This window comes from Diaporthe amygdali (assembly GCF_026229845.1).
Source record: "Diaporthe amygdali strain CAA958 chromosome Unknown NODE_54_length_279735_cov_64_132730, whole genome shotgun sequence".
Lineage (NCBI taxonomy): Eukaryota > Fungi > Ascomycota > Sordariomycetes > Diaporthales > Diaporthaceae > Diaporthe > Diaporthe amygdali.
In genome coordinates, this window is record NW_026517074.1 from 200,670 (window position 1) to 220,934 (window position 20,265).

The 20,265-nt window shown below is 52.8% G+C and overlaps 4 protein-coding genes across 4 annotated transcripts; 3 read left to right on the top strand and 1 right to left on the bottom strand.

The window, feature by feature from the left end:
* Positions 1 to 174: 174 nt before the first annotated feature.
* Positions 175 to 2,693, bottom strand: J7T55_001332 (gtp binding protein; the record flags this gene model as incomplete). The annotated part of the gene is made up of 3 exons (XM_053135393.1): positions 175 to 1,958; positions 2,021 to 2,140; positions 2,465 to 2,693. The coding sequence occupies 3 exons, from the start codon at positions 2,691 to 2,693 to the stop codon at positions 175 to 177; spliced, it is 2,133 nt and encodes a 710-aa protein (XP_052986971.1).
* A 1,496-nt stretch (positions 2,694 to 4,189) lies between these two features.
* On the top strand, positions 4,190 to 5,428 carry J7T55_001333 (uncharacterized protein; the record flags this gene model as incomplete). Its single annotated transcript, XM_053135394.1, has 1 exon — positions 4,190 to 5,428. The coding sequence occupies one exon, from the start codon at positions 4,190 to 4,192 to the stop codon at positions 5,426 to 5,428; it is 1,239 nt and encodes a 412-aa protein (XP_052986972.1).
* Positions 5,429 to 7,538: 2,110 nt separating this feature from the next.
* Positions 7,539 to 8,489, top strand: J7T55_001334 (uncharacterized protein; the record flags this gene model as incomplete). Its single annotated transcript, XM_053135395.1, has 2 exons — positions 7,539 to 7,848; positions 7,921 to 8,489. 2 exons carry the CDS (start codon positions 7,539 to 7,541, stop codon positions 8,487 to 8,489), a joined length of 879 nt encoding a protein of 292 aa, XP_052986973.1.
* Positions 8,490 to 14,555: 6,066 nt separating this feature from the next.
* J7T55_001335 (uncharacterized protein) lies at positions 14,556 to 17,109 on the top strand (the record flags this gene model as incomplete). Its single annotated transcript, XM_053135396.1, has 11 exons — positions 14,556 to 14,871; positions 14,930 to 15,041; positions 15,137 to 15,305; positions 15,356 to 15,447; positions 15,505 to 15,637; positions 15,702 to 15,825; positions 15,922 to 16,165; positions 16,308 to 16,569; positions 16,629 to 16,700; positions 16,784 to 16,912; positions 17,023 to 17,109. The coding sequence occupies 11 exons, from the start codon at positions 14,556 to 14,558 to the stop codon at positions 17,107 to 17,109; spliced, it is 1,740 nt and encodes a 579-aa protein (XP_052986974.1).
* Positions 17,110 to 20,265: the final 3,156 nt, after the last annotated feature.

Genomic DNA, 20,265 nt, shown 5'->3' on the forward strand with positions numbered 1-20,265 from the left:
TGGAAGCTTGTGAATACATGATCTGAGAGACAACGAGATGCGTAGTACGGTCCATAGGTCCGGAAACCGCGACATTCATGTACGATGCGACTACACACGAATCTTGGATGTGAATGGCTAGGTTGTCGGGCAGACCTTTCTCATTTGTCTCTGATCTCACATCGACGCTGAGACTTACCCGCTGGCAACCTCACCCCTAGAGTTTAAAACCAGCTCCCCTCCCGTCACCAGCAGCCGTTCGTAGATAGCCCTCCTGGCCGGATCTAGCTCGCCCGCACAGTTCCGCACCAGCTCGGCAACAAGACACAGCCCATTCTCACGATCGATCCGCGTCATGCCCGCCCGCGCCGCAGGGTCCACCTGCTGCGGCTGCAGGTCTCCAAGTCCAAGACCCTCCATCCCAAGGCTGACCCCTCCGACCGCGCCGCCCGCCTGGTTCGGTTCCGCTCCAGCGGCGCCGCCGGTGCTGTTGCTCAGCACATCCTCCACCGCGTCGTCGCGGCCAGATGCCGGCGACCCCGCGGCCAGCAGCAGGTCGTCCCCGTCCGACACGTCCCGCCGCCCCGTGACGGCCTCCACGAGCGCGCGGCACGCCCCCGCCGGCTCCAGCACGGCGCGGGCCACGCGCGCGCCCGACACGGAGCGGCTCGTCAGCGCGAGCACGAACCAGGCCTCGGACCGCAGCGCGGGGAAGCGCGTCTGCGTGAGGAGGAGGGAGAGCGTGGTTGGGACGGCGGGGTGGGCGGCGTAGAAGTGTGCGCGGCGCGTTTCCGAGGTTGTGGGGTCTTGTGTGCTTGTGGTCGTGGTAGCGGGCGTGTTGCCGCCTTGGTCGTCGGCAGAGGATGGTGGTGGTTCTTCCCACTCCTCCGACAGGACCGACTCGACCGGTGCGGAGTGCAGCGTCCGGCACACGTTCGCCACGGCGCGCGCGACCTCCGTCTTGGTCGGCTCCGCGTCGCTGCGCTGGAACAGCGACAACAGGACATGCAGATTCGTCTGGACAGGACCGGATGGCTCCGCGTCCCGGCCCAGCGGCGCGACCAGCCTCGCCGCGTTCGCCGCGCAGCCCACCAGCAGCAGCCGCCCCAGCGACACGGCCGCGAACTGCGACTGCGGCTGCGCGTCGCCCCACGTCGACCACAGCTTCGGCAGGAGCCCCGGCTCCAGCAGGCGGCCCAGCGCGGGCTTGTTGGCGGCGGGGATGGCGAGGTTCTTGAGGAAGCTGAGCACCGCGTGCGTGAGCTGCGCGTTGGGCGGGGATGCTGTTGTTGTTGTTGTTGTGCCGCTGCCCGTGCACCGAGTCAGGAGGTCGATGAGCGGCTCGTGGATGGCGCCGCTGCCGACGAGGGTCTCGCACGTTGCGTCGCTGCGCGCCACGTTGCCCAGCGCCAGGCACGCTGCCGACTGCAGGGTGGCGTGCTCGGCTGAGCTGCGCAGCCAGCCTTGGAGGGTCTGGAAGACGGGGTGCTGGAGGAGTGGTGGTGCTTGAGCGTTGTCCGGGGTCGGCACCGGGATGAAGCCCGGCAGTGCTGAGATGTCGGCGAGCACGGGGACGAAGGCGCTGCGGACCTGCTTCAGCTGCGCGGCGGCATCGGGGTCGGCGGCGTCGGATGGGTCGAAGGATGTGTGGGACATGGAGAACGCCTCCAGGAGGAGCGGGACGCTGGCCAGGTTGCTCGTCTGAAATGTCTCGTGGGTCAAGTACGCGAGCGCCACGGACGTGAGGGCGCTGAAGTCCTCGAGGTCGACGGGGTGCTCCTGGCTGGTGGCGATGTTGAGGAGGACCTGAGGTGTTGTTGGGGATCCCGTGCGGACCTCGGGCTCCTGGGCGATGAGGAGGGCGAGGATCTTGCATATCAGGCCGATCAAGGGACGGGACGTCTCGAGACGAGGCCCGCTGAGGAGATCTGTTAGCCGTTGGCTGAGGCCGGCCTCACAGGCCTGCAGCTGGACTGGTTCTGGGAGGTATGTCAGTATTGGTGTCTTTGTATTTAGACGATGATAAGAGATCGCCCCTTACCATAGTCCACCAAGACATTATATAAAACGGTGACCACATATGGCAGCAAGGAATCATGCTGAAGGAGGTCTATGATGGCGTTGATGTGGCCGTCCTCGACGACGCGGGCTCTATTCTCATCTGGCATGTGCTGGTGAGCATCTTGGTTTACCCTTTTGCGAAAGAGATTGGCGGGGATGCACACCTGTGTCTGCACATGAGTTGCCTATCAAGCGAAGGGCATGAGATCTGAGGCGAGGCCTTAAATCAGGCGTGGGAAGGATGTTCAGAAAGAAATTCAGGAGACCTGATTCGCCAATTGGCAGTCGCCACAAAGCTGAAAGTAAATAAATGTATTAGCAAATGCAACTATTCTGGAAAGATCACAGCAGTGTTTCGTTTCAGTGGTGCTGCAGCATGGTGGAAGACACGGTGCCAACAGAAAAGCCGCTCCATGCCACTCACAGCGCCGGCTTCCATCACCGAGCTTCTCGGCAATGCGGTCGAGAACTTCAGATCCGCCGTCCCAGGCACTCTGAGCCTCAAGCAGCACGTCCTTGAGGCGGGCAACCCTGTAGCTCGTCTCGTCCTCAGTCAGGGTGGGCTCATCGTCGTCCTCGTCGCCGCCGGCATCCTGCACCACGACCACGCCGTCGGTGCGCTTGAACAGCTCCTCGATTTCCTCTGGGGTCATCCTGTCCAATCCTATTCAACGCCCAGGTGCTGTTTTTTCTCGACTGTGGCTGAGGAGGGAAGCGTCTATCAAACACAAGTGGCAACCCTGCGATCAAACCGTCAGTGAGGACGGGAGAGGAAAGTCCCAGGGCCAAGACCCAGGGGTTTGGGACGCAGGAGGTGGTGTGTGGGTATCCAGGCTATTTGTGGATTTTGTGGGGTTTGTTTTTGCTCTGACCGCACCAAGATCGGTCAATCCTGCGAATAAGACTGGAACCGATGACAATCTCCCTTGCTTGTAAACCAAAGTCACTGAGGTCTGGGTCAAAACCAAACCAAACGAACGGGTGTGCTAGACCTTGTCTTGCGATATTTTGAACTTGACAGATTGGCTGGAAGTTGGGCGTGGCTGCGGGACGAGGATTGATGACAATAAAACGTTCCTCTTACTCATTTGAGCTGGACTGAAGCGTCGACACAGTCCAATGATGAAGACACAGACTGCCAGGCAGACAGAAGACGATGCGTATAACAATTATCAGGTTGTTGCTGACGGGTGACGGCAGATGATGCCTGTGGCTGCTGTTACACTGTGGCAGGACAGTCAGAGCGGGTTGGTGGAGCTTCCTAAGGGCCAGTCAGCACCTGTAGCTGTCAGTCTGGTTGATCTACAGCGCTGAACCAAGGTCCGCGCGCAACTCCCGTCCTTGGGATCCTCAGACTGCAACTCTCAAGCATCGCACATCAAGCTTCGCCTTCGATGGTGACACGATCAAGCACACATCTGCCGTTACTACCTCCACATCCACTCCAGATCTGAGATCTTCGTGACTTGTCGCAATGACTCCTGGGGATGACGTGTCGAGTGCATCTCCTGATTCAAAGCTCGTCCTCCTTCGTCGGCAGGGAGTGTAGTGACGATGCAAGCCCTCAAACAACGCGAATGACCACCTGCTCTCCAGGCCATGAAACGGAACTGACAGGGCAAACTTCACGGACGACGACGAGCCGGCTGATCAGAAGATCGATTCACTCGCCTCCCTCGAATCTGGTCATCACAGTCCGGGGACTGCATAAAAGATGTGTGCCGGTCATTCTGGCTTGGCTCATGGGAGACCGCCAAGCTTGGTCTGACCTTCTCGTCTGAGACTCGGATCCGGGTCTTGGACGAACTCTCCTCCTCCAGCCAAGCCGTGTCAAGTCCACCTCCCGCTTGACTCTGTCCAGTTTTCGGTCAACAAATCCTATTTTGGGACATGTCGTTTCTATCACGCAGGTGGGATGATGGATTCTCGACTATAGAGATGAAATATAAGACGGCTTCAGAAGTTGAAGCCATGATGAGATGGAAACAGTCTCTACTCTCCATTATACCTTCTCATCCTCTCTTTCAGGATAGTTCTCTCCGATTCATACGTTCATTCCACGCAGCAGTGCTGTTTGCTCCCGGTTGAGCTCAATAATATAGTGTAATCAGTCACACAAACACACCTTCTTTGAACGTAATCAGCCAACATGAGGTTCTCTCTTTTCGTGACCGGCTTCGTGGCCTCCCTCGCTTCTGCGGCCCCAAGCAAGAAGCGACAAGCTACTGCCGCCCCAGTATTCACAGCCAAGACTTTTGCTGATCTATCTATTGCTGGTGGCACGGCTGGCGACGCGGCGGCAGAAGCTCAGCAGGCCCTCGCTGGCCTCCCCGCCGACCTGTCCACCGTCGCCCCGGAGGACGTCGAATTCCTGAGCGCCGTCAACTCCATCGCCAACGATGCCGAGATCGCCGGCTTCAACACCGAGATTGCCGCCTCGGCGCCGGGCGAGGACGCGCTCGCCCTCGGCCGAGGCAAGATCAAGAACAAGGTCCTCAAGCTGACGGCCACCACGATGAAGCTGGCCATCGAGGACGCCCAGGGCCAGGACGTCGCCGCCGAGATGGCCGAGGAGCAGGCCAAGCTGGACAAGAACATCGCCGACGATGCTGCTGAGGCCGGCGCCGCGTCCACCGACGTCCAGTTCGACGCCTCCACCGACAACCCTGATGCTTCTGAAGTCGCCAAGGACGACGCTCTCGCCGACCAGGCATCTGCCGTGCTTGACCAGTCCAAGGAGGCCGCCGGAGGCGCTGATGCTGGAGCTGCTGCTGCTGATGGCGGCGATGCTGAGGCTGCTGACGCCCAGGCTGGCGATGCTGAAGCTGGAGACGCGCAAGCCGAAAATGCCCAGGCTGAAGACGCCCAGAACGAAGACGCCCAGAACAACGCCCAGAACGAAGATGCCCAGAACGAAGATGCCCAGGCTGAAGATGCCCAGGCCGAAGACGCCCAGAACAACGCTCAAAATGAAGATGCCCAGAACGAAGATGCCCAAGCTGAAGATGCGCAGGCTGAAGATGCCCAAGCCGAAGACGCTCAGAATAACAATGCCCAGGATGGAGCGGCTGCCGACGACGAGGCTGCTGCCGATGACGAGGCCGCTGCCGACGATGAGGCCGCTGCGGATGATGAAGCCGCCGCCGGTGGCAAGAACGCACAGAATGGAGCAGCTGCTGATGAAGAGGCAGCTGCCGGAAACGAGGCCAACGCCGAGGATGAGAATGCGCAAGATGAAGCAGCTGCTGACGATGAGGCCAGTGCGGAGGACGAGAACGCTCAGGATGGAGCGGCTGCAGAGGACGAGGCTGCTGCTGAGGATGCTGCTGGCGCCAAGAACGCGGGCAGCCAGAACGAGTCCAACGCAGAGGACGAGGACGAGAACTAGGAGCCGTGTTGCAGATCAGGATATGTATCGATGATGTGTGCTCTAGTTTGGATGACGCTCAAGGGAGACATTCACATCTTATAGTATTTATAATGTAATGTCGAGTTTGAAGACGTGCTATTTACCTAAACGACGTCCCCGTCGAGTTGCTATTAGGTGTTTCTATCTCAGCGTACTAAGCTTTGAGTTTGACGTTAGTACACCTCACATCGATACCGGACCAGTCTTGAACTTTTCTAAATTGTGAGAAGTAGAATTGCGAACCTGATCTTACTGTGCTTCCCTTACATATTCCTCCAGCCAGCTTGTAGCAGACTGAGGGTCAATGTGCTGCCTTGTGGGAACTACTTAAGTGTGGTATGGCAGTGTGTCGAGATTCGTTTCAAAACAGCGGCTGGTGATCACGAGATTGACTACTACTTTCGGTGTCAAGACAAGCTCACGACATCTAATAGAATTGATTTGGGAGTCTCTGGGTCGTCGATGTCATTCATTGCAAGATTTTGTTCTTCTCCTCTTTTGAAATCTTTCCGCATTTATCACCGCAGCATCGAACAGACGTGATTGATTGTTTCACTAGGGGCTTCTCAATGTTGCCTTCTTGCCTCGACGCCCCTTCTGGGCTAGGCGAAACTGTACAGCGTCGGCTCACTGCTAGCAACAGGTTCACGGTGGCTGCGTTGGCGGTTTGGTAAGATTGAGGCACGTTTGTGAATTGGCATATAATGTTGTTGTATGGGGATACAACTCCTGTCATGCAATGATCCATCAACAAAGCAAAAGCAATTACCTAGATCCAGGCTACAGATGACTGAAGACTTGAAAACGAAATGCCAGTTGGCGGTTTCGACCCGAAACCCTAGGAATTACATTAAGACTTTTGTACTGCTCATCCCTGAGTAATTTGCACCATGCTGCCATTTTCGCTTTCATCCTCGAGCCAGACCGATCCAGAGTTGTCTCATTGCGGTAATTCACACTCAAGCTGAGAGTCGTGTTTGGTAGCATTCATGTAGAAATTGTGCCTTGTATTCATGATTCATGAAGAGTCTGTGATGGCATCTCTTCCAGCTGGAGCAACAGCAAGGGGACGTCATTGCGAAACGCGCAGAATGTGGAAAACGCAGGCCAACATGGACAAGCTTGTAAAGGCGCCAGCCTTCTCTGCTCTCTCTTTCCTTAGCTGGCGTGTGGTGAGTCGGGTTTCAAGGCGGATATCAGGTGTGCAGTTGTCGAGAGCCAGACGACACGAATCATTGCGGGGGAGTTAAAAATAGAGGAGAACGGTACTCAGAGATACATGGGCAGTCGACCGGATGGGACAAATTTAAGCCAACTCAGAAAGCGGTACACTGCGTCGGCGAAGTGATCATAGGTGTACACCGTAGGAACGAGATTTTTGGTTACTGAAGCGGTGATGAGAAGGCACGTCGAGGTGTGGTGAACACTCAAATAATTCACGTAGGAGACAGTCCGACGATGAATTGATTGGAGTGGACAGCAACGGCCTGCTAAGGAATTTGACAGTCAACTTTGCTACTTCTACGTTGTCCACCATGTTTTCTTCTTCAAGTCGCCGCGCAAGGCAACGAGCTCAATGAAAAGAACGATTTGTTGGCATCAAAAATTCCGCCTAGGTTGGCCCCGCAGGACAAACCAGACTGGTCAGCGCCACGATGTGCGATGCAGGCTTTCCAACCTAATTACAGTGATTCTTGATCCACCATAATCCAGACAAGGTAAGTATAAAGCAGGGAGGGAGAAGTCAAAGGAAGGGGAGCGAGGGACCCTGGGTTTATATACTCCTAGGCACGAGATTCTGCCGAGAGCGCGTCTGAATTCTGACCGCTTTCGCCTGTTTGGGTGGGGAGTCAGTTTGGCCGCTTGCCTGCCGGCCACCCCGCGTGTTGGAGCTCCCCAGGCGGCGTGCAAGGTACCCCGAAGGAAAATCTCACCACTGCATCGCATCATAGAATTCTGCCAGAGCTCCAGCTTTGTCTCCCAAGCAAACAGCTCCACACCCTCGAGCTTGCTCCACGATTTGTTCTGCTACCTCCAATTCCACGCCCATGTAGTAAACTACTTACCGAGAGCAAACATCGACCACGCAATGGCAGCCAAGGACGGAGAGCGGAGCGCCTCCTCGGCGACTCGGTTCACAGCGACGACGCCTCATGCATCCTCGAAAGTCCGAGCACCAGCTCCACCAGGAGCAGTAGGACCCAGGAAACCAGTCACAGCTGCGAGAGCGTCAACACCAAACTCAGAGACCCCCGAGCAGCGAGTGGCACGATTACGGGCGGCGCACGAGAGAGCAAAGACTGCCAAGATATCCCGGTTCGACCAGCTGATCGCGAAGTCGAGGCCCTTCTTCGACTCGGCGCACAGGATCACGGTGATGAGCCTGGTGGGGCTGACGGGTAAGCACCGCACCGCCAACAGCTCCCCTGCCTACGGACGTTCACAATGCTAACTGCCTGCCATCTCGACAGCCGTCGCCGGTCTCCTCACAGCATACACAGCATACGACATGCTCCGGTACAACCGCAAGCGCAAGGCCGAGTTCATCGAAGCCCAACGGAGGATGTCGGCCGACAGTCTGGAGGCGGCACGCCTGGCATACATGAGGGGCGACGCAACGGACGAGCAGGTCTCGCTGGTGGAGGAGGCCAACGCTCGCGCGGGAGGCGCGGGAGGAGAGTTCAAGCTGCCTAGCATATTGAGCGCGCCGAAGCCGATCCAGAGAGACGAGGAATCGCTGGCACAAAGCCAGCAAGCGTCAGGGGCGACGGAGGCAGCATCGAGCGAGAGCAAGTCGTCCGGGCTGTTTGGGTGGTTCTCTTCAAAGAAGGCAACTCAGGACACGACAGGCAGCAGTGGTGCGCCGCGCACGCTCGAGGACAAGCAGGATATGCTCAGGAAGGCGCGCGAGGCGTTCGAGAAGGAGAAGGAGACGCAGCGGAGTGGAGGACCGCTGGACCGCCTCGGCATCGAAGAGTCATCAGCACAACAAACACAAACGAAAGGGGCGGAGCAGCCTCAAAAAAAGGGATGGTGGTAATGAGTTGACAACTCGCTCTACATGATCCCAACATCCCAACAGAAGGCATCGTGATGGGAAGCTGGATTGGCCTCGACCGTCGGGCGAATTCGCCCTCACACCGCATGACGCGGATGAGAGGATGTAACATAAATGTACGGGAACTCTCATGCATATTTCGGCGTCTGGGCTGTGTATATAGACTGGCGATTGGTTCCTCCGGGACTTCTTGGACATCGCATTTCGAAATTCGTGGCCCTCCCTCCTCCTTTCGCACTTTACTGTCCCTGCGGTGTCACCCTCTAGACGCCCGATGTCCATACTTGAAGACTGTCATCAGATGACTTTTCACGGAGGAAAAAAGAGGTCATGAGGCGGCCGGGACCTGGCGATCGTTGACGGGGCGGTTGTATTGGGCCAGGGGTCGTTGTTCGACATGAGGCTGCATGGCTAGACTCACCTGCCGCAAATCCATCTTCAATCACAACTTGCATCGAATTGTCCAGTGTGCTTCACATCGCTAGCGCAACACTGCCTCGCGCAAATGACGGACATGGAGTAGGGCCCGTCACACCTGGACTGTGAGGCGACCAATGGCGGAATGCGTCTTCAACCGACACATTGGAGCAGTCCTCATAGGGCAGCAATCAGGTTCTTCACCGCCATATAAATCCTCCTGTACGACATTAGGCTTCCAGAAGGTCTTTATCAGCCTTGGGGGCGTCGCGAGGGCAAAGGTAAAGTGCACTTTCACGGGATGTCGGACCACTTATCCACGTGGTCGACCAAGCTCGGCCCCGGTCGGCTAAGGCGTCGCAACTTGCACTTTACCATAGCATCGGCGGCTGTGTTTTACGGTATATTCTCTAGGAAGCAATGAAAACCCTGGCGCAGTACTCGCCCTTTCCGAAGATCCAATCAACAAAATGCAAAACCGCACTTTTAATTACATGACTGGGTTGCCCCTGGGCTTCTAAACTCCTGGAAATGCCAGACGCTGATGCTCCGAGGTGCTCTTCGAGAACTTCAATCTGGTTCGCCGAAGCTCCCGCCTCGAGATTCAGGAGGCGCAATATGCCCTTGTAGCTGCGCCCGCCTGATACTCCTAGACGAAGACAAATCGGTTGGGAGCGGATCATGAGAGCTCGGTGAAGACTAGAAGTTAGCGTAAGCAAAGCACGATTTTGCTCTTTCTCTCCCTCTTCGCCTTCTTCTCCTTTCCTCCCACGATTTTGTTCTCTCTTGTCTGCCCTCTTTCTTCTTCCTCTTCTCCCCCTTCCTCCCGCTTTCTTGAGACCGGATCATGGAGCCTCTCTCCTCCTGATCATCTCGGAGGGTCACAAGACCTATTTATGTGGCGCCAAACGTTTCTGGCATGACGGCAGTCTCGGTAGTCTCTGATTCCTCACTGGGCCCTTTTCGCCACTCCGGGTGCCTCCAAATTGAGTTATGTGTCGGTGGTCTGGTAAGAAATTGGCGCATTTTCTTCAAATGGAGGCACTGGCTGCGAGTTTCTGATCACGACCTCCTCCAACGAGCATCAACGATGTTGGTTGGTGGGAGTTGATCCTGATACGCCCGTCGTATGTGCCGACCACTCACGAAGTCGTGAGTCGTCCTTAGCCACCCAATGGTGATGACTGGGAGACAAACCCCGTGACTTGCGGTACTGATGCCGATTGGCCTCCAGATGGCTTGCTCGGCCTGATCCCATGAACGCTGCGCTACCTGCGTGACAAGAAGGCTCACATCTTTAGCCTCCGTGTCATGCAGGTAGCGCAGCGTTCGTGAAAACAGGCTGAGCAAGCCGTTTGGTTGATAGATTGGGGCCCACAGTTACAAATGCACTGCCTTGAGGTCAGCAGAGGCAGGATATTGGTGGCCACTGATTCGGGCGTAGATAACAATACTCACACAGTACCAATAGTACCTGGCTACGGATTTGACGCTCTTACTTTTCTTCGATTTTGATTTTGAGGTCGAAGAAGAGGAAGGCTGCGTCTCCGTCAGTTGCTGTCAAACGGAATCACGCCATATAAAGGCGTTCGTGACGACCACGCAACTCACCATCTTGCATCTGTTCCCGGGGCCCCAATCTACCAACCACTAGACGTGACTATGTCACGATTTAATAAGTCGTGGAGCTATTCGATTGGTCGTGGAGTAAGCCAGTAGGACAGTTCTTTCAACAGAGATGTGTAGAACACCTCCTCCATACGCGTCGTTCTCTGATCGTCACCCAGTGTTGAAGGGGCGCGAACCATCGGCCAAGCGTGAAAGCAATGCACAAAAACGATCAATTGACCTAGAGTTCAGAAGTGAGGGGCCCGCCTGACCAGGCCGTGGTGTTGGATTCCTCGCTTTTTATTGCCTGAACGAAATTGGGCTCGTCGGTCTCAGATATCTGGCTTAAGCCTGTGTTGAGACAGACAAATTTCCCCTTCCCGACAAGAATGTGGCATGCGAGTCGCGTACTGAAGAGACACGATGTCTTTACCAGTACCACCAAAAGTAAATGATGTTTCCCAACAAAGGTTTCACTCCAAATGACTCGGATCCTAGGCGATGCGACCTTCCAAGGTTGTCTTCCCTGTGCTGCACAGCCGATGATGCTTTGCGTCTTGTTGACCCCTTTTGTGACCAATTTCGGCAAGTTATAAACCTACCAGGTAGACCTTGGGGAAGACAGTCGACGCACTCGACGGGGGGTTGACTTTCGACTTGGAAATGATATCGACGTGGGCATGACACTCGGCGTGGGAACGAGAACGGGGATCGATTGAAATTTAGGAGTGCATGGAGTGGCTGACCGCCTCCGCACTTCCAGACTCGGTGAACACTTTCTTGATCCCCCGGACCAATACAGCGCTCAAGGTTCCAAAATTTTCCCCTGTAGATGCATACTGTCCTTACCTTTCTGGGAGGAAGTAACTCTCATACAAATTAGCTGCGAAATGTACATGTCTTCATACTTCGCGAGAGAGAGAGACCCCGCCAGCCCTTACCATGGTCTTCCAAAACGATAATCATTGTCAGGGAAAGAAGATTTGAGAACAGAATGAGCCAATTATACATCGTGTGATACGGGGACTTCGGGATACCTCGTGCATCGTAACATTCCACGTCAACACTGTGCAGCAATAGTCGCACATACCTCCGAATAGATGCCCGGCGGTCTGCTCTTCGGGTCACATTCAACCATCTTTGTACCCTAAACAAGTCTTGGACTCGGAGGTTCCCACTAATGGGCCGTGGAGGCACGATTGGGGTCTGCAAAACTGGTGATGTTTGAATTCGAAGTGGGCGTGATGGTAGAGAGATCTATCTGCTTCTGCACAGGAGGGCCTTCTTTCTTTTTATATTGCACCCAAGGGATCTGTGCGCACCCGCCCTCGCACCCCCCCCCCCCCAACCCTACGCTACCACATGGGCAGACGACATGGGTTGCCTTGTTCCATATTGCCTGTGAATCACTTTGAACTCAATTCGGGGGCGGGGTTTTCGTCATACGTGGTTACAACTGAAAACAATACACCCGGGGTTCCCCAACGGCCCCGGGAACGACAAATGAGCCACCTGCAGGCAAACCCGTCTGCCCTGTCAGCGGCGAATGCGAACATGTGCACCGACGCACCATATCGGGATCTGAATGAAGATGGCCGGTAAATAATCATATCGATGCTACAAGTTTCCAAAATATTACATCGTGACTGCCGTGCTGCTACTGTGCACACGAACCTGGGCACAGGGCGACACTCATCGGGTTTCAGACTGCACCTGCAGATTGTTGACTCCTGGCTACGTGCCGTGTTAGCGTCTTTGCTGTGCTCATGACTGCGCTACCGGATGTTATACAGAAGAATAACCTTACGTCTTTGCCGTCCGTCCTTTTCCTCATTACTTGTTTACGAACCCTACAGTTGGCACAGCGAGCGGTTGAGCACTCTTTACAAGTCTCTTGCTGTATCAATTGGGGGCTAGTCTCACAAGAGCACTGTCTTCTAGTTAGCACTGAATGGCTTCTGTGTGAGAGGGGAACAGGCTGCACTGACGCAATACCAATAGAATCGTGGCACGAGTCTGACAGATTTCCCTTTCTTGGGCTTGGCTGATGATTTTTGCTGTGGGCATACGTAAGTTTCTGCATATTCGAGCTGTCAGATTCTCAACGAACCATGACGTGACGGTGTCAAGCCTAAGGGACTACCGCAGATAAGAAAGGTTCGGTTCCTATGTCAGGGACGGGCCGTAGACAACTTGGGGAAAGCCTATGGCGTGTGATTTGGCTGACTCAGTGGCGTGCGTTGTAGAATGGCAAGGTTCTGCGTCTTGGACCCACCTCGAAGGAGGTCAGAACGCCCAATATATTGACAATCTAGCTATCACACTAGGCACATCGGTGAGAGAGTCTGGCGGTGAGCGGCACATTAGCGACATGAGAGAGATACCATTGCAGTTGAATGAACTGGGATTGGCGTTGATCAAGTCGATCAATGTATTGGTGTGTTTCAGCCATATGCAAATAGAGCAAGAGAGACACGTGATGGGGCCTGATCAGCTTCATTATCTGAAGCAGGGAGACTTGAATCCGATAACTTTTCGTGTTGCCCTGACATGTAATTTACAAAAAGTTCCAAAGGTGGCTTGTGCCGACGCATGAGCAATCAACTAGTATTACCTGTTTGCCTTGACCGGTTATATTAGCTTTGTCCCAGGCTTGGGCCGCTTTCAAATTGCCTTTCTTGCTCTTCTTTCCTTCCTCGAAACAGAGAAAAAGGAAGCGATTCCAGATCCTCGCAGCTTACCCCTGCATCACTCCGATAATACCTCATTGGCCCATTGCCCACACGCGATGGAACTCCGGTCAGAGGACAGACCAAGCTCTTATCTCAGGGCGGTTCACCTGCTTCGAAAACCCCGTCCAGTCTAGTTGGAGCTGCCACTGTCTATACGCCATAGCCTCAGTCGGTTGCATAGCTCAATGACGTCTGATCTGCCATATCCCCGGTATCGCCCGGTTGAGGACAATAATAAATGCAGTCAGCTTTCAACCTATCCTGCATACCCAGCTGCGATTTCGGTCAGGTGGTCTTGTATAGTGAATGACTGTGAACCGCGCACCGCTCTTGGGCATCACTGCTGGTCGTCCTCCCGAAATATGAGCATGCTGACAACCACGTTGCACAACGGGATTGGACGCCACCCGCGACTGCATCCAGGTCTATTTGTCATGAACCAATTGGCTCGAGAATGCTCAAAATTTGGGCATTCTTTCTTAACGGTGGGCGAGAGCCCAACTACCTAGCGATGTGTGTGTGAGGTTCGCTGAACAAACAGCACTTCAGGCCGAAATGTCCGTCAATCCAGGGCTGTTGCTGCAAGGTCGAAATTGAAGCACGTAGAGGCGACCACGTCGCAAGAATTCAATGGTATGAGCTTTTCAATTTGGAGTGTCTCTGATTGGGAAGGCATAGGACTCGGGCGAGGAAGGATGGGAAAGATGATGAAGACTTTCTTCCCACTGCATGTGTTTCAACACCGCTGTTCGGCATGAGTATCGCAGCAGTACAAGCCGACGGACAATCTGAAGCAAGTCATGATGTATTCAATGGTCATTGAGGGATTCTAAGTCCGTGTCCAATACAAGAAGGTTAAATTTAGAGCCAAATAGCATCTAGACTTTGATATCACGAGATGCTGGCCGTTGACGTCACAAGTAGACTTCCTGAAGAAGAGGATCTCAGTCCTCCACAACGAATTAAAACACAAAACATTCTGGCGCTGCCAGCCTTGTCGGAAATGGCCCGGAGAAATACTCCAGAGCTGTTGCCTTGTTCACTTCCACACCCTCTTTCAGATTAGTCTGTGGCAGTGCGGCGGTGCCATTTCCATCTATGGCATGTGGTATGTATTACCACACCGCGTCTGTGGAAGAGTATCGGTCAGATGGGATGGATATGTCTCTGGTGTCTGAGCGAGCGATTCTTTGCATATCAACTTCACCCCCTTTCCCAAGAATCCATCATAAATCACATCGTTGGTTACATGTAACCATGAGACCTGGACATCAGTTACCATGTTGCAAACATGGCAGACACAAACTCGCAAAAGTCACACTCCAACATAGAACGACTATCAGCGTCCCTACTGACACGTACACCATGTAGTTGCGGTCTGCTTCAACCCAATGGATCCACGCCCACGCCTAAATACGACATATGGATACGGCCCAGACCGAACACTGAATGGCAAAACACTGAGAACCAGGCGTTCGTCGACTATACTCAATTCGACAATGTATCGCTCGACGATGAGGATGACGATGCCTCTGACGATGAAGAGGGGCAGACCGATAGCTCTGATGAATTATCCGATGCCGAGGAAAGTGACAATGAGAGCGAAGGTGAGGATTGCGAAGAAGAGGATGATACCGCTGGAAAACACAATGCCGCATGTAACAGCCTCGACTGTCCCGGGCTACCGGATGAAGACGTGCTGGGAACCGATCACGTTTCTGCTTGTCAGCTACCTGCCTCAGTACATCAAGAGTCACGAATCGGACGCCCAGAAACGGTGCATTGTGGCTCCGCAGGACTAGAAGACATTAGTGTCAAACGGTTTTTGGGAGTCATGGAAGACCATGATATGTATCGCGACTCAATCAATAGATTGAGACAGTTCTTCAAGACAGCCACAATGGGGGAGTTGGAGGGCGGCGCAGGAGAAACAAAAGAAAGCCGGATACTGCTGGAAGACAGGAACTACTCTACGAAGAGCTTTCGACGATACCCTAGATCAATGACTCCAAAGAAGCTTTACAGTGCTCTGCGAAAACAGGTAAGAACAAACACTAATCAATTTGCTTCTCGGCTAATTGCAACACACAGAGATACCCAGCCACGAGCTCATCGAAGCCTGCGACTGCCGCGCCAAAATCGTGGACAAAATCGGAAGATTGTCAGGTCGAGACGCGCAAACTGTAAGTCTTCAAACTCCATCCATGTGTGATGTATGGATTGTCTAAGGCAGCACACAGCCATGTATCGAACCTGAATGAATGGAGCGCTTTGGTGCTGGCAGCAACCGCAAGCCCAACACAAGCCCCTGTCTTGTTCGATTTCATCGACCAGTACCTCAAGTTCGAAACATCGATCTCTGTTGACCCTAATGTCGGTCTGATTAATTTTCCCCTTGGAAATATTGAAGTCCATGCATACCTCTGACGTATTCCAGCCGTACCTCTCACGCATGACGTTATGTTTTCAGCTCCCGTTCTACACGTTTAGAGCGCGTCAGTACACAGATAGCCGACAAGATCACGAAGGCAACCCGCTACGGAAGTCTTTTGAGCTTCCATGTATGCAGCTGCCTGGAATGTCTCGAAAATCATCCAAGTCGTGGGGGTGGATTTGTGAGTCGCAAGTGTCCGTTCTTGTGTCCGTAATTGACGCAGACGGCTGGACTGCCTATGCGTTTGAGGATACTTATTACAAGACCCGCGAGTCTTTACGGGAGCTTGACATCTTCTGCTCAAAACCAGGTTTATATTTCCCTGATGCATTTACTGCAGGAAATCTCGACTCGACCTGCTCCCTCGAACCAAGGGAGTACTTCCTCAGGGTATTACAAGTCAGGATCGATCAGGCGTATCGAGAGTGGCAGGGTGTGGTAGATAATGTTGAAGAGGTAGTGAAAAGGTAAGTCTTCTGCCCTTATTTCCTAAGACTGGTTTCAGTCATGCTTTCTTGATGATTGACCAACTTAATATTGTGAGTATATTAGACATAGACCTAGCCGCATCTTTAACTCATCGTCTAGCCCCATCAATCGCATATATAGCAATCGCGACGAACGGATACTACTACAACAGCGCTACTCCAATTGGATCAGCGATATGATTGCTATCATTTCTGACCAGTCCGGCCAGCTTTCAAAAACACTCACCGCCTGGGACGAATTCGAAAAGCGATGTCCAAAATACTTTCCCGAAAAAGCTCGCTCGCTCTTGGAGACCAGTATTGGTCACACATTCTCCAAGATCAGGATCCTGAAAGATAAGCTCGATAGCCTGAGCAAAGAGATCTGCAACGATCAAAGCACAGTAGGTCTCCATGACCAGAGCGCCCAGAGAGGATGCATCAGATTATTGACAACCAGCAGCTCAGTGCTCACCTGGCAGTTGAGAACACCGGGACGGCCAAATTTGTTAGGGTTCTCAATGTGATTTGTTTTGTAGGTCAATTACCCCGAGCCCTACTAAATAAACAAACCATTGATTTAATGAATGCCGAAGTCTAACAAATCGCTTTCCGTAGCTGATGATGCCAATGGCTCTGAATATTGCTTTGTTCTCTACCCAGCCAGGTGTTTTGCCATTCCAAATGACCTTCATCGCCTTCGTCACATCTTTCTTTGTCCTTGCCTTACTTGTCTGCATGGTCTGGGTGATTCTGTCACAGTGGGATGCTTTGGTGGTTCTTATTTGTTATACTCTTAAAAGTTTGGACAGCGCATTCCAGGGTCCGTCCGTGGCTGAGACCAAATCAGAGTATAGAGAAGACCAAACAAGCGAAACAAGGGCCACGAGTACCGGTGTAGATGGGAGAAGCAGCCGGATGGACGCAGCACCGTCCCGTCCTAGAAGGACGATCTGGCGGCATTTGAATATCCACTTACCTGTCAGGCGCGGTCAAGCAGTAGCGCCGGTAGAGAGCCACGAGCTCGCTGACCTCGGAACAGTCGTTTATGTTTGAAGTTCCTGTGGGGGTGCTTTAGAAGAGGTTGTTCGAGTTCACACTGCTTTTAGAACCATCTTGTTAATCCATCCCCTTTTCAAAGATTCCATTTCCGTTCTTGAAGCTTGTGTTAGAGATGACTTGCATTATGGAGGATAAACTCTCTCTGAAGGAGGATGTCAAATTGGCTCTTGGCCAGCCTGCCAACTTGAAAACGAAGCAAAGGGGCCCACTGCCAGTATTTCAATTTACACCACGGTTGCTGGTTGTGGTCATGCATATTCTCAAATTACATGTAGCGGATAAAAATGCATGTGATGGCATGGCACGTGGCTTCACAAGTGCTGTACCAGTTACGTCTTCGGACGCCAGGCAGGTTTACGCATTGTATGTCACTGCCTGCGGGATATCTGAAATTGTGACATTGTGAAAGATCGCATCATATTTTGAATGACGGCAATTAATTTCTGAAGCGTAATCTTCAGGAAATGAGGCCCGTGAGTTTGGTCTTACATTCGCTCTAGATGATATCTGCTGCACCAACGGACGTTTGGAATAGTTCTTATCGGATTGAATGATAATGTCTACAATTTTACCCCCTAGTTCCTCACTTAGATAATTATTCCAATATTGGCAGGCTAGAGGGTGATTAGGCTGGCAGTGTATGTGCCAGACACCTCTATGGCATGCTCACCAGGCATTTCTTCCAATATCTTGTTTCGCACGGCCTGAATAGCCTCCTATTTAATTCTGGAAATTATTAGGTGCCCATTAAAGACGCCGACTTACCTTCAAACTACGACCACTAGAACGCTGCGATATAAAAGAGTGGCACCTACCCCTTCCAAATTGCAGCTGAAATTCTCTCAGCTCTAAGTTCCGCAATATTGCAACACTTCTCGCTCTCGAACACACAACTTCAAACAAGACTTTCTACCTGTGTATAAGCCCCCCTTCAGCACCCTAAAGAATTCATTATCCTCGCCTAGGTGCAAAACATGAAGCTCCACAATCTTCTGACTGGCGGTGCCTGGCTGCTCATCCTGTCTAAGGCAGCTTCCGCAATGCCTACCATCCCATTGTCTGCCACGCTAATCACAACTGTGGCGCAACTCGAACCGACGGAAAGTGGACATGTCAACTTGGAAGAGAGAGTACCCCATCAAGATGCGGTGGAAGATCAGACAGATAATTACCTCTTCAACATGACCCTGGAGTCATTTATATCCCTCCGAGATGAACGATACCCATCCTATTTCTTATGGGAGAGCGACGGCTGTTCTCAATCCCCTGATGCTCCCTTCGGGTTCCCCTTTCTTCCAGCTTGTTACCGCCATGACTTTGGTTATGATCAATATAAAAGGGTACCAGGAATTACTCTTTCACTATCTAAATTTGTCCATGCCCCTTCCCGACTACCAACACCTCTGTTCGACACCATCGCCCCTGCGTATCATACCATTTTTCTTGAATCGATGCTGACTTTGTGCGCTACAGCAAGACAGATTCACGACTGAAACCAAAATAAAAATTGATCGTAACTTCAGATCAGAGTAAGTGCCATTCCTATCAACAACCAATCATCCCGAGCTTCACATGATGGCATTCAACTAACTCTTTCCGAGTCTCTACCACCAATGCGCTACTCCTGGTCTGCAAATCGATGTCTGCCAAGCATGTGCAGAAGACCCACACCGAAAGGACATAGACTGCAAGCACAGGACCGATGTGTGCAAATTTCCGGTTCAGGAAGTCTGCAAGTGCCTTGGAGGTGAGTAACCCACTCCAGAAACACAACCACAGCATATACCATGACCACGCGCTGACTTGAGATGGCAGATATCTATTACAAGGCCGTGCAAAAGTTCGGAAGAAAAGTAAAGAGGGGCTTTGTAAAGCTTCCTCTAAGCTCTATCAAATGGCCTCAAATTGATGTGCTCTCCCTGGGACTCTGTTTGGGCAAAAACTTGCATTCAGCGGACGGCAAACCCGTCGATTAAGGGAACTCTTCGAGTTCTCCAAATTAGCTATAACAAAGACAAGAAGCTTTTACACGTTGAACAGGACAGGAATCGTTGAGGTTTCAGAGGTTTCAGTGTCCGCAATTTTCTCGGGTCATGTGGGAATACATTACGACTTATTTGGGTTATATTATGGACTGAATAGAAAGTTCCACCTGGAGTGCGACAAAAGGCTGCAATAGAGCACATTGGACATATGAGGAAGAAGAAAAAGGAAATAGATCCAATAATTAAGCTTTTATACATGCTGTTCTTGCAAATTGATGAGAAGCATGACCAGGGGACCACCCTTTATTCGGGATGATAGTGCAGGCCTTCGACCGACCCCAGATTTCCTACCTCCGACACTTACCCCCAATTGAATGGCGCCAGGAACGTCTTCCGAAGCCCTTGGCTGTTGATGCGGGCCGCGGCTAAGGCTTGATGCAGCGAGTGTGTGCAGTGAGGTTGTACATGAAGCGTTTCCCACTACGGCTTGGCTTGGCTCCCCACACTTTCCCACATGAGAGGCCACTCCCCGGGCGCCCAGCCAATTCCCCGGATTTCTCGTGAACCATGAGCGGCCCCATAATGGTAGTATCGATCATTTAACGCATCCCCCCATGCGTCAAGGGTGGACCATGGTACACATGAACACATTGGTGAAAATGGGCACAGCTGTGTTCATTGTTATTGTTGCACTTCACTCCACGTACATGAATGGCCAAGTTGCTACCTGGAAAAAGGACCGATAGACGAGCAATGAGACCACCCACATGTGGGAAACCCCCACTTTCCCACCAGCCGGAGTTCATGGCTTGGCACACCAGCAGAATGATGAAGTCTCGGTCTTCTTTGGCGGACGCCACGGAGCTCCTGACCGGAGCAAGAACATCAATACGTACCCGGCAAAAGCTACAAGGAAATGAAATTCGAGCTAAGAAATCGACGGACCATGTGCCCGAGATGTTTGAAGCGGATCGGAGCACTTGCCCAAGAAAATGTGGGTACTTCGGTCCCGATGACCGATGGCTCTTGTGGAGACTCCAGGCCATTTCACCT